General features: G+C 43.4%; 1 protein-coding gene across 1 annotated transcript in view; it reads left to right on the forward strand.

Moving 5' to 3' along the window:
* LOC310874024 (neurexin-1a-like) overlaps positions 1 to 14,231 on the forward strand; it is a gene marked incomplete at its 3' end in the record, with an annotated part of 91,262 nt that overhangs the window by 8,870 nt on the left and 68,161 nt on the right. Inside the window, 5 exon segments of the mRNA XM_083786685.1 lie at positions 1,537 to 1,608; positions 2,328 to 2,552; positions 5,651 to 5,798; positions 7,356 to 7,486; positions 11,391 to 11,643. Coding sequence (XP_083642811.1) covers positions 1,537 to 1,608; positions 2,328 to 2,552; positions 5,651 to 5,798; positions 7,356 to 7,486; positions 11,391 to 11,643 — 829 coding nt within the window.

Raw genomic sequence — 14,231 nt, forward strand, 5'->3', positions numbered from 1 at the left:
TGAGTAGCCAGACAGAGTTCAGATATTGGCTATTTTCACGACTTTTACGCGGCACTCTTGTAGGCCTATGATGAGCAGATCTACAAGCTCATAGCGCGCCACCGAGTGGCGCGCTACGAGCTTGTAGGTCTGCTATTTTTTTTAAATCGAAGAACAACTGACATAGAAACATAGCTTTTTCAGAAAACAGACATTTTTTTAATCTGATCTCAGGTCAAAATAGGTTAATTGGCAGAAAATGTGAAAAGTTGGAACTATTAGAGATGTGAGGTTTCTGCCCCTGCAGTGCCACAGCACATTTGCATGTTTAATACGATAATATGATAATCCATGTGAGCGAAATTAAGATGTATGCAGCGAATCACATGCCTGAGCGATCACGGCCTGCAATGGGGGAGGAGGGGGGGGGGGGGGGGGGGAGGAGGGGGGAGATAAAATAAGGGGACGGGTGGATAAAATAAATGCATTCGGCAAAGGCACGCCAAAGTGCTCTGATACGCACGCACGCATGCACGCACACACACACACACACACACACACACACACACACACACACACACACACACACACACACACTCACATACTCACAACATATTAACAACAATTTAACACGCTTAAGTGCATAATGTTATGCAGACAGGCGCATTGCCTGACCTTAGACAAAAAGTGAAAGTAAATGCTGAAGAAAGATAGTTGGGGGGAAGCTACACTTCTGCAGCAATACAGCCTGACCCTGTCTGCATCAAACTGCTCTGCGGGCACGCACGCACACACACACACACACACACACGCACATGCACACGGTTGCATGAAGCAGTGGTACCCAAACCTCACAGCACGGACCCCCGTGGCCTCATTTGAACATATTTAGTACTAGAGGACCCACCCCATAAGAGATATGTCAACATCTGTCAAGATGTTTTTTTTTAAATAACCTCACAACGTGTTGCACTGGAACATGGTGACTTGTTGTCAGTGAATGAAGTGCAATCAGCCAAACGACAGGAACAAGTGTGAGTTATGAAGACACTGGGTTAAATGGGTACAGCTGCTCTTTGCTTCTAACTAAAATGTCAGATCACTTGAACCTAAATAAATAAATGCTTCTAAGCCTTCAAGCAGCAATGGGGTATCTTGGTTTGCGTCTGAAGTGGCGTGTCCCTCTTCATATACTGTACGGTGTATTATTCTCTTCCATTGTGCCGTTTGAAAAGGGCAATCAAAGGGTTTCTTCTTTACCTCAGCAGAACCTCTTTATTTCCCCCACTGCCGCCGTGACCGCCACGTATTCTGCCAAATGACGGCGTCTATTTAGTGAAACTGACGGGGGAACAAAGACAAACGTCAGGCCCGAAAGCAATATTGTAGTCGGAAGCAGCGCGACACAATAGTCACTCGCACGCAAGAGGCCTTTGAACATGGACCAAGGAGAGGAGACTACTATTGTCCAGAACGTGAAGGGGTAATCTTTACTGACAAAAGAGATGAATTCATGAGTCATTCTTCTCTCTCTCTCTCTCTCTCTGCCTCTTGAAGGTGGTGTACAAGAACAACGACGTGCGGTTGGAGCTGTCACGACTGGCGAAGCAGGGAGACCCCAAGATGAAGGTACACCAGATAGAATGTGACTTTGTTCAGCATACTCAAGTATGCTGAGCTTTTTATTTTATTTTATTTTATTTTATTTTATTTTATTTTATTTTATTTTATTTTATTTTATTTTATTTTATTTTATTTTATTTTATTTTATTTTATTTTATTTTATTTTATTTTATTTTATTTTATTTTATTTTATTTTATTTTTAGCATCCATTCTAAATCTGCTGTCTGGTCTGCAGTCTGGTTTCAGCACCGGACAGCATGTCTGGTTTCAGTGTCTGGTTTCAGCACCGGAGTGTCTGGTTTCAGCACCGGACAGCTCCCCACACCAACACTCAGGACTCTGTTGTTTGTTATGTTTAATTTTGTGGTGTTCATCTTCTGGCTTTTTATCGTGGCAATATTTGGAGATGACTGTCTATGATGTGTAAAATCACTGTACAGTGTGTGCACTGTACATACTGTACATTTTAGCCACTTAATCCCCAGCATCCATATTGTGGAGAAAGCTTTCGCAGCTCACAACACTGAGTTGCAGTGCGTTGAGTGAAACGGCCGGGATGATTTTCTTATTTTTCAATCACAGTTCTTATATGATGCGATCTAAAATCGCCCTATGGGGATTATGATGCAAATAAAAAGTACATGAACCCGTGGACTTAGCGCCCTCTGCCGATATCTGTAGATTCCTCAAAGACACTAACCCCTCCCCGTCCCCGTCCCTCCAGGTGAGCGGTGTGGTGGCCTTCAAGTGTGAGAGCGTGGCCACCCTGGACCCCGTGACCTTTGACACCCCGGAGTCGTTCGTGGCGCTGAGCAAGTGGACGGCGAAGAAGGCGGGCTCCATCTCCTTCGACTTCCGGACCACAGAGCCCAACGGCCTCATGCTGTTCAGCCACGGCAAGCCCCGACAGCAGGCGCGCAAGGACCCGCGCACGCCGCCCGCCATCAAGGTAGCAGTAGCATTTCTTACGCCCACTGCCATATATATATATGTACTACAGCCAAACAGCCGCCGATGTTTATTCGACGTTATGACGCCATTCAGAGGTTTCGGATGGTTTTTGGCGGTTGTTTGGTGCCAGATATAGCCAAACTAGTTCGGCTACACCTATATGAGTTCATTCTGTCAGCACTAGCCGGTGACGAAGCAGCTGTAGTGTGGAAGAGACACATAAGCCAACTGCCAAGAGGTCAAAAGTAGGGATGTCCCGATTTCGCTTCCGATCCCGATACCTCAATTTCTGCGTTAGCCGATACCGATACCGCATAACGATACCAGTGTTGTGATCTCATGTTGTGTTGTGTAGCTATATATCTCGTGTTGTGTTTATAGCAGACTCCTCACTCAAATGTGCACTTGCAGTTTGGGCAACTCCAAAGCAAACTCCACATGCCCCAACATTTTATTTACCTGCTATAGTGTCAACCCCTTACCCCTGTGTCGGATCGGTGGTTAGACTGGCATATTCACCGATACAGATATGACCCGATATGACAAATAAGGGCCGATCCGACATCTCTAGTAAAAAGCACCTCTGAAATCTGTATCTCGTGACCATTCATGAACTATACTCTATACCGATCGCTAGAAAAGGAAAACCTCCACCTGCCCCACAGCAGGTCTCGTTTGTTTCCTGGTTCGGAGAGCCCTGCAGCCAAATTGAACTGACGTCGGTTGTTCTAGTGTAGCATGCAGCTATACTTTTACATTGTAAATTTATTTACGGATTTTTGTATATAAACAAGTATAAATTAGGAAATGTATGAGGATCTCGGGATCCACATTAGATATATGCCTTTGCTCCATCATGTTTTCTCGGAGGTCCTGTGATTAGCCTGTGACACGAGTCCTCGTTGTGAGCTTGTAGATGATCGGCTATTTTCGAAGACGTTTTGACACATTAAAAAAATCCAAATGTGAGTACAATTGTTTTGTACTGTTGTAATTTCACTCAAGTACAGTTAAATTCAGGTATTTTTACTTTAATTCTAGGTTGTGGTATTGCACCTTTTACTTGAGTAAAAAAAAATCAGACTGTTTAGGTGCCGGAACTACATCTGAGATCCCTAATCCAGTGAGTTTGTGATGGTGGTAATTCTTGTGTCCATCGTAAAAGGATTAGGCGTCTAGCTATTAAGAGATGCGAGAGCCACTGAATTAGGTTGTTGTTTGGAGAACTATTAAGTCTCGTCGGACGGTGTAATCCAGATTAACGGCAAAACAAAGCCCGATGCAAACGTCTCAGTAAACGCCTCAAAAAATAAGAAAGTGAAAGTGACAGCTTTGGTGATGTCCAAAAAGAACCCCCGAATCAGAGAGCTTGTTACGCTTTGATAACGGACACTAATTGGATTTTTGTGTGTTTGCACACACAGCCTATTCAAACAGGCTGTATTTAAACTGCAGGGGGGATGGGGGTCTACTTCCGTTTGTCATTGAGTCACTGATGATTCAATTAACCCATTTAGACCTACGTTCGATTCTACAAATGTCTTCTAAATCATGACAGTTTTCAGAAAAACCCATGTTTCTATATCAGTGGTTCTCAACCTTTTTCATGTCAAGGACCCCAAAAATGTTCTGTATTTGGTCGCCGACCCCCATCTGAAAATATGTTGTTTCAGGGACCTCCCCAGGAGCAAAGATTTGAGTTAAAAACGTTTTGAAAAAAATTATATACCAATTTTGCGCCACATTTTCACGATTTTTCAAAAATAGCAGACCTGCAAGCTCCGAGCTACGAGCTTGTAGATCTGCTATTTTTCAATAGCTAAAGTATAACATAATGTTTAAAACACCAAAAGGGGTTCCCGCCCAAAATGAGTTAATACACTATTTCAACGTGCTAATGTGAAATATATATATAAAAAAACATCATGGGTAAAATAAATGGAACCTGTTACAGTACTAATTGATGGTTGGTTCCAATTGCTATTCAATCAACTCTTTATACTGCACACAATAGCGGCTGGATTCCCCCCCCCCCCCCCCCAGACATTATTCCAACAGAGATGTCTGGAAACAAAGTCATTATCCACTCCTGATCGTCTCTCAGACACGGTGACGGTGATCGTGTGCGTAGGTCGGCTATCAGACGTATAGAATGCAGTCACGTGCACACTGTCTCCACTTCACACAATGGGAACACACTTATGCCTGAGAATGATGCCCGGAGAAGGTCTATGACGTGACGGAAACGTTGTTTAAGTAAAAGTGTTCCTATTATATGCAAGTGCAGATGGTCATTTTTTATTCTATTCTCAGCAGAGATTTCCGTGATTTAAGCCAGGCTGCGATGAGACATAATTATACCTTTACAATGATTCCAGCCAAAATGTTTTTTTTTAATTTATTCGTTGTCTTCTAGCTATTGAAAAATAGCAGATCTACAAGCTCATAGCGCGCCACCGAGTGGCGCACTACGAGCTTGTAGGTCTGCTATTTTTGAAAAATCGAAGAACGACTGACATAGAAACATAGCTTTTTCAGAAAACTGTCAGGATGTAGAAGACAAAATGGGTTAATATTGTCGATAGTGTTGTAAAACATTGTAGTTGACTGGTTGTGATTTGTGATCGGTGCAGGCGGGTCATAGTAATGTGAGCTCCACCAATCAGTTGTGGATAATGAAGTATTTTTCCGAGCGATTGCAGGTTAAAAATGTTTTACCTAAAACTAGAGTGATTGATGTGTGGCTTCTACAGTTGCACCTACTGTATATAACACAATTTTACAACCAGAATCCTTGTGGTAAGTCTACATTGGATTGTTACGAGTTAAGACATTATATTTGATAATGAAAATTATCCTCCTGTGGAACATGCCTGCGAAACGCAATGGAGGACTTGAAGTTAACAATGGAGCTAATATTGTTAATATAGTATATTAGTATAGTATATTATAGTAATATAGTATTACAACAAGTCCTTTCCCTATACAGGCTTTGGAATTTGCGCGATGCAACGTCTGTGGAGTTTCCCTCTTGTGTAATAATCACTAACCTCAGTGATATCACTAAACTGACAGCAGTCTGTGTTCACCTCACAGGTGGATTTCTTCGCCATCGAGATGCTGGACGGCCACCTCTACCTGCTGCTGGACATGGGCTCGGGCACCACCAAGACCAGGGCCATCGACCGCAAGGTCAACGACGGAGAGTGGTACCACGTGGACTTCCAGAGGGACGGACGCTCAGGTACTGTAAACCACTGGTTCCCAAACCTTTTTCATGCCAAGGACCCCCACATTGACACTCATTAGCCCTGCGGACCTCCATTTGAAAATACATGCCAGGGAAGATTTTTACGGCTCTAGCAGAGATTCTCAATCTCAACCCGTTTAATTTCAAGGACCCACAGAAGCCTGAGGAAGGTCGCAAGACCGAAACGTTGCAATAAATGCTCTGAACCTAGCAAGTGGCGGTGTGCCTCGTCATCATCGCACCTGTTCCAAATTACCTACCGGGTGTGCGGAAGTCATCTCTCTATAAGGATCCACAGTTTGACAGTTTGTCTATACGGACCCCCATTTAATGGCATTTCTATCTCTGGGACCCCAATTTATATTGTAAAATCAATGGTAATTTAACTCTGACCCATTAGGCCAATAGGGTCCATTTGTACAGTAATTTGGCTTCATTTGGAAATGTTTAAGAAGTACAATTTTCTTGGTGGGGAGCACGGTGGCACAGTCGGTAGCGCTGTGTCGCCTCACAGCTTGAAGGTCCTGGGTTCAATTCCCGCTGAGGACACGGTGGGCATGCTCTCTCCTCCGTGTCATCAGTGCCCATACCCTGGGTGGGGTTGGCAAAAGGGCCTTTGTGTGGAGTTTACATGTTCTCCCCGTGTCCCCTAGGGTAGGTACCCTCACAAATACATGCAGTAATCCTGGTCTCTAAACTGCCCCCCCCTGGTCAGCCCCCTGGTCAGTCAGGAACTGGTCGGAATAACAACCTCTGTCAGGTGAAAAGAAGCAGCTTGTACTGCTCATGCATAGTTGCTCTCCCAAAGTTGGCAGAGCGAGTATAGCGCCCAGGATTACTTATTCATTATTAGATCATTGACACTGGGTGAAAGAAATGTGTTACAAATTCGTGGGGTAAAAATTATATATATTAAAAGAATAACTGGTTTAAACAGCATTTAGGAAACAAGCCCAAATAAGCAACTACACTTTACAAGCCCAAAGTCTATTATAAGCAGACATGGCAACATCCCGGTGATGAGTAATGTGCTCAAGAAGGCAGCGATGACGCTACTGGTGATGGTGGTGATGATGTCAATGATGTATTGTTGGTGCTTGTGATGAAGATCATCCTGCTGACTTTATAGCAGTTTTCTAGTCAGTGTTGTTATGACACATAATGATGATGTGGGTGTTGAAAGTTGAGACCACAGCGCTGGAATTCTTTCAGATTTTTGCACATCTTTGAGCGTGCAAAAAAAGAAGTGTGCTCCATTGTTCATACATCAGCTACTGTATAACAACCGATATACAGGATCTGACTACTACTAGTACTAATGTACTTTTACTCACGTAAAAATCTGAGTGCTTAACACCACTGTTTGTTTTGGTCTTTAAAACCGGGAAAGCATTTGTGTCAAATAGCAGATGTATATCTGCTGTTTGAAAAAAGAAAGTGTCAGAACTATCTGATTTAGAAGGCATTTGTAGAATCGGGGCCTCAGATCTTAGGTACTGATACTTAGATACTGTGTGTGTGTGTGTGTGTGTGCGCGTGTGTGCGTACTAGGAACCATCTCGGTGAACAGCGTGCGGACAGCCTACACGGCTCCTGGAGACAGTGAGATCCTGGACCTGGACGACACCCTGTACCTTGGAGGACTGCCTGAGGACCGAGCTGGACTCATCTTCCCTACAGAGGTGTGTGTGTGTGTGTGTGTGTGTGTGTGTGTGTGTGTGTGTGTGTGTGTGGGTGTGTGTGTGTGTGGGGTCCGGGGACCACCAGTGAGTCTCCTTATGGGTCCATTATGGTTTAATTTTTCGCTCTCAAGAGTTAAATTATTGTTAAACATCTGCGTTTACTTAGTTTACAAGAAGTCTACACAATTAGAGAATGTAGAACAATCGTTATTTTGGACAATGTTTGCCTGTTATCTCTACAAAGGTACCGCATCAATACAGCATGGAATTGTGGACAAAATGTTATCCAACGATAAGAAAATATTCAATGTTTTGCGTCTGCGAGGCCAAATCTCATTAGTGGTCTGTGGCTCAAATGTGGATGAATTATGGGCCTTGATGTGAGGTTTGAAAACAACTGCAAACTGCACCAGAACATGCATTCAATCAGCCAGCCTATATAGAGCAGCTTCAATACTGACTGAACATATAATGTAGTATTGTGATATGACAGCTTTTCTGTCACATCACAGGTTTACAAAAATTACAGTAGAGGATGCAGGGCAAAACTCTTAAGATATGTGACCAAATTTGACTGAGGGACTGCCATTGGATCTTTTAGAACTTTCATTTTTTTGAAAGCAGGGAATCATATATAGCTTCAAATTGACATATTGGTTGTTCAGTTTCACCCACCAGTTTTGGAGATATGGCTTATAGAGTAATGTCTTGCAGAAAACACAGAGTTGAGAAAACAGGCTTGAAACTGCATGAGTTTTCCATAAACTGTATCAGCTTTTGTTGTGTTGGTTCATGTGCTAAAAGAGTGACTTTGAGAGCTGTTTCCCCGTTACAATGGAAGTCAATGAGTGACTATTTTTTTTTTCTTAAATTGCTAATAAAACAACACAACGGAGCAAAATAACTCATGGAATGGAATAGTTTGCCCATAATAAGGTAAGAAAACAACCCAAACCTCTCACAAAGTGGTCTTATATAACTCATTTTGAAAAAGAAAATTCTCCTCTTGTGAAAAGCTGGAATTTGGCAGGCTCTCAGTCAAATCTGGTCACATATAATACACACATTACACGCATTATCCAGCTGGTACAGTATGTACTGTACAGTACACAAAGTTAAGCAGTGGTGGAGTACTTTTAGTTTACTCGAGTATTGCCAATTTTCTGAATTTTACTTCTACTCCACTGCGTCTCAGAGGCAAATATTGTACTTTTACTACACTACAATTATTTGAAAACTATAGTTGCTAGATACTTTATTATTACATTTTAACATAGATTAACCACTACAGTCGTCCTGGGCTGTACACTTCAGCTATATTTGAAACACATTGCGGTGCAGAGCTTGTAGATCTGCTATTTTCAAAAGGCTTTAATACTTTTTGAAAACTGTACAATTCTGCTTAACACTTTGACTGCGGCCTGGTGGCCACAAGTGATAAATAGCTTGCAATTGCGCGGACTGGAATTGGGGAGATTACAACTCAAGTGCTTCTGTTTTCCCTGCTCGGAGGAGGCTCGCAGACCTTCATTGTAAGAAAAGATAGCCTACGCAGGCAATCTTTCACGAGAAACGTTTATATTTTGATAAAAAAAGGGGCAAAAAGTCGATTTTTAGCGGTGCCGTTTCAGATCCCTATAAAGTGATATAAAACGTATAACCAACGTCAATTGCAGACAACCAATGGGCTAATTAAACACGAATATATACACCAATAGCAGACAATGTATTAATAAGCACTTTTTGGTCACACTTTACTCTCCTGTTATTATTAATCATGTTTCAAGTTGATATTATGATTAACATGTTTCAAGTTAATCATACTATCAAGTATTCATTACTAACTCTGGCTGCATTTAGTGACAAATATGTCTGGAAGTAGGCTAAGCACATTTTGTTGGCAACGGCTTTGTGTCTGTGAGATGGGAAATAGTTATCGGAATGATCTTGTCGTCTGGAAGTTATCAGACATTCTCTGTATATCGTTCTGATGCGCAGAACGCCACACGCAACAGTAAAAGCAAGGATTCTGCAACAATAAAGGAGCAGTGGGAATCACTTTCTTGCTTTAATGGTGTGGAATGGGGGCATTTTCAACGTATTCTTTGTGCACATGCTGCGCAGAACACCATGTACATATGCTGCTTTTGTTTCATGATTTATGACTGAATACTTTTCATATTGCTGAATGAATATAAATGAAGCTATATTATTTACCCGACAATACTGTACAAGAATCTGAAAACTAAATGCCAGCCCATTTCCCAGAAAGTTTCCTGCTTTAAACAGTTATCATGCAATCCGAACTGTGATCTCCTCACACTTATTCTTGTAGCGCGGCCGGGTCCAGGGACCCCCAGTGGTCCTAGATGGACCCTGGGTCTTTTAAGTCCAAGAATCTCCCTTGGACCCCAATCTACATTGTGAAATTGTACAGCAAGGGTTCATTTAACTCTGAGAGTGGAGAAATGTCCATTTAGATCGGTGGTCCACAGACATGACGTTGACAAACAGCGTTAGTAAAAAATGTTGTTGGCTAGACCTCACTCTCGCAGTAACTAACTAATACTAATAATAGGCCATGGGTTGCCGTGGTTTTAGAACAGCTCAATTGAAATGAAATTATAATCATAATAATTGTTATGACCCTCTATGTATTAACTAACACAGCTCAAGTACCGCACGAACAAAGGTAATGAACAAAAACAAAATGGTAAATAGATTTTCAAGTTGAGTTCACAGCAACTGCATATCCTGTAGGAAACATAGCCAGGGAAAGCATATATCGTCCCAGGCCAAGAAAAATAAACTCCACTCAAAAGGTTTTTTCATAGAAGTACTGCTTAACTCCCAAGTGGTGCGGAAAAAAAGAAACCCATATCTGAAAAGGAATGTGATTAGCCTGCAGCGACCCAACAAACAGAAAAAAACAAATCTACCCTGGTTTGAACCTTGAGCCATCACTAAAACATCCGGGACAACGCTCCACACGTCCCAGACTCTTCTCCCTTCTGGCTCCCAAACACTATGAAATGAACTCCCCACTGCAATCAGAACTACCTACTCACTCCCAATCTTCCACTGTATAGTCTGAAAACTCACCTCTTCAGACTCCACCTTAGCCTGTAAGTAGCACTTTCCCTAGCCTCGACGGCGTAAATGCTATGTAGACAGATGCCAGGTTCATCATTGATCTGCCTTCTATAGCATTCTATAGTGTTCATAGCTTCATGTACGGCTATTCTACTGTTCTCTTGGTTTACTTTGCTTATGATCCTAGATGACTATTTCTATGCATTTGATGTATTACCTTGTGTTGTCCTTGCTTAGATTAAGAGCATCTGCTAAATGCCTAGGGAGTTGCAGCCGGAAGGCAAAGCTCTCTGTCTAACTGAGCAATCTTCGTTCCTACTCTCACCTATGGTGATGAAGTGTGGGTCATGACCGAAAGAATAAGGTCGCGAATACGCGGCCGGAATGAGTTTTCCTCAACGTACTGGTGACTGGCATCTCCCTTAGAGATATAGGGTGAAAAGTTCAGTCATGTGAGAGAGACAGAGTAGAGTCGCTGCTTCTTCGCCTGGAAAGGAGCCAGCTGAGGTGGTTCACGCCTCTCTGGGCGTCTCCCTATAGGGAGGTCCTCGATGCACGTCCCACTGGGAGGACACCCTGGGAGTCAGACCATGGCGCAGTTCGACTCACTGGCCTTGGAACGTCTCGGGATCCCCCAGGAGGAAGTTACTAATGTTGCTCTGAACTGGAGAGGGAAGTCTGGAGCTCTCTGGTGGAGTTGTTGTCCCCGCGACCCGACTACGGATAAGCGGTTGAAGTTGGATGGATGGCTGGATGGATGCTAAATGCCTAAATTGTAAATTGTCTCTTTTCTGACCCTTGTCGTCCTCAGGTGTGGACGGCCCTGTTGAACTACGGCTACGTGGGCTGCGTGCGGGACCTGTTCGTGGACGGCCAGAGCAAGGACATCCGGCGGCTGGCCGAAGCGCAGCGGGCGGTGGGCGTCAAGCCCTCGTGCTCCCGCGAGGCGCCCAAGCAGTGCCTGTCCAACCCCTGCCAGCACAGCGGCACCTGCCGCGAGGGCTGGAACCGCTACGTGTGCGACTGCTCCGGCACCGGCTACCTGGGACGCTCCTGCGAGAGAGGTGAGGAACTTAGAGCTTGTGGTGATTCTCGACCTGTGTGTGGGATATTGTTTTAAAAGAAATTAAGGAAGTTACGACATTGAGGGGGCAGAAAACTCAACGCTCGAGCTCTGTTCAAGCAGCCTGGTTATAGTGACAAGCTGGAGTTTGAAATACGTTCTTTTCAAAGAGGGCGGCGCAAATATCAGCAAATTTAGGCATGTGCAACATGACAACTGTTTTAAAGTATTGCACAGTGACAACTAAAGTCATGTTAAACATGTTTATGTTGTACTGTTACAAAAAAAAACTATCTAAAATAAAGGGATTTAAGGTCATTAAGTCCAGTGCATTCTGCCAACTTCCGGTCTAGGACATTGTCACTCTTCGCAATGCTCTTCGCCAATAGAAGTCTTATGTAGAAAGAGCCGCCATTGGACTGGGCCTGAACGGAGTTGTCGCAACTCTGTCTTATACTCTATGGCTCTGGGTTCGGTCACGGTGACTTTTGCAAAAGCTCTTCTGTGGAACAGTTAAGTGTTAAGAGATGCAGGGTATATAATGGGTATAGCGTATCGAAAGCAGAACCCAAAGTTCTGCTTGTGGTGAGGCAGACCGTATAGGAGAAAGGTGCTGAGCCACTCTGTCTTCCGGTGGAAAGAAATATAGATTTATTGAGCAAGGCAACAACAGCTGACCCGACGCGTTTCCACACTTGGGTCTTCAACAGGCTCAGACAATCAGGGTGATTAGTCACACTTAAGTATAAAGGCTGTGGGTGGTGTTCGAGTGATTCCGACCAATGAATACATCACACATCAGAGGATGCCTTAACACCCACCGCAGAAGTCATATTGTATGCAGAATAAATATGTATATAATGAACACCATAAGTGACCAAACCATCATAAATAAATAAAAAACAGTTAAGTGCGGAGACAAACATCCCCAATCACTTGCTCTCGCATTATTGGCAAAACACCACACGCAATATTTAATGACAATATAAAATTAATATTAACCCATTTTGGGCGGGAACCCCTTTTGGTGTTTCATTATGTTATACTTTAGCTATTGAAAAATAGCAGATCTACAAGCTCATAGGTCTGCTATTTTTGAAAAATCGAAGAACACATAGAAACATAGCTTATTCAGAAAACTGTCAGGATGTAGAAGACATTTTTAGAAAATGGGTTAAAAAAAAAGGTAAAACGAATGTCATTGCATGTCATTTCTTATGAGTTGTCGTTACCGATAAATACGAAGGAACTTATAGTTATAGTTCCTTTGATCCAAGCCGGAACGCATACAGTACATAGCTTTGAACCTGCATGCGACCGATCACTTCAAACACTTCAGAGTCAGACACCTGCGAGTGCGCCCAGCTCACATAAGAGATGTAAGAGAGCGTGCTGGTGGCTGAGCTTGTAGATTCAGGTTCAGTGTCTTCCTCAAGGACACCGAACCCCCCCTATATACGCAGCACGGCAGGCAGGGAGCTGAGAACGACGAAAAAAATAACTGGAGGGATAACGTGTGGGGAAGAGGGGCGGACGGACTGAGAGATTGAAAAATGAAAAAGCCCAGGGAGGGGATGGAGGGAGAGTTCAAATTGAGTGACACTGTAGGAGGGACGGTGAGAGACAGTACGAGAGAGAGTGGCGGGGCGTGGAGAAGAGAGAGTTTCACTGCAGACAGACAGACAGACAGACAGACAGACAGGGGTCCCGATCTCTTTACGGTGACTAGAAAAGAGGAGGTATGTACGCACGAGGAGGCAAGGAGAAAAGAGTGAGATGAGAGCCAAAGAGAGACATCAGGGAGGGAAGAAGAAGATACTTTTCAATTCCACATTAATAATTTAAAAAAAGTAAAAGTCCTGCATTCAACGTTCCTCTCGAGCAAAAGTCTAAATTAACGAAAGGAAAAGTACGTCAGATCTTTCAAAAAAAATGTCAAAGCTTTTCGAATAGCTTTGACTAGTATAAAATAGCACTTAATTGCTTAATGTGTGCTTTGAATTAATGCTCAAGTAACCAAGTAACTCTAAAGCTGTCAAATAATTTTATAGTGGAGTATAAAAACTACAGACAAATTGACACTAATTAGCCCTGCGGACCCCCATTTGAAAAACATAAGCAAAGAAAAAAGGAAAAAGTGAGGTTGTATTCTTTTGGTATGCTGGGGTCCAAGTGGTTAGGTATACTGCTTGAATAAATGTATGTACCACCACTGGGGAGGGAGGGAGGGAGAAAGAACAGCACATATGAGTGACAGAGGAGGTTGGAAGAGATTGGGGAGTGGAGTGGAACCATTTGGGTGGAACCGTGAGATGACAGCCTAGGTGGAGGGAGAGAGAGAGAGAGAAACAGATTGAAACAGTTGCATTTGAAAGAAAAGGAGAAAATGAGGGAGGGGAGGGGGAGTTTGTTGGGAACATAACCGGCGACTCAAACCGTCACTCAAACGGAAACAAGTGCGACCAGAGAGAGGGAGGAGAAATGGAGGGGGGGGGGTTGGGGGGAGGGTGCCAGAGCGAACGGGACGGAGAGATTGGCAGATAAAGCGATGTGGCGCTGTTAGAGAGAGAGAGAGAGAGAGAGGTTAAA

Source organism: Protomyctophum parallelum, assembly GCF_964188405.1.
Source record: "Protomyctophum parallelum genome assembly, chromosome: 17".
NCBI classification, from domain to species: domain Eukaryota; kingdom Metazoa; phylum Chordata; class Actinopteri; order Myctophiformes; family Myctophidae; genus Protomyctophum; species Protomyctophum parallelum.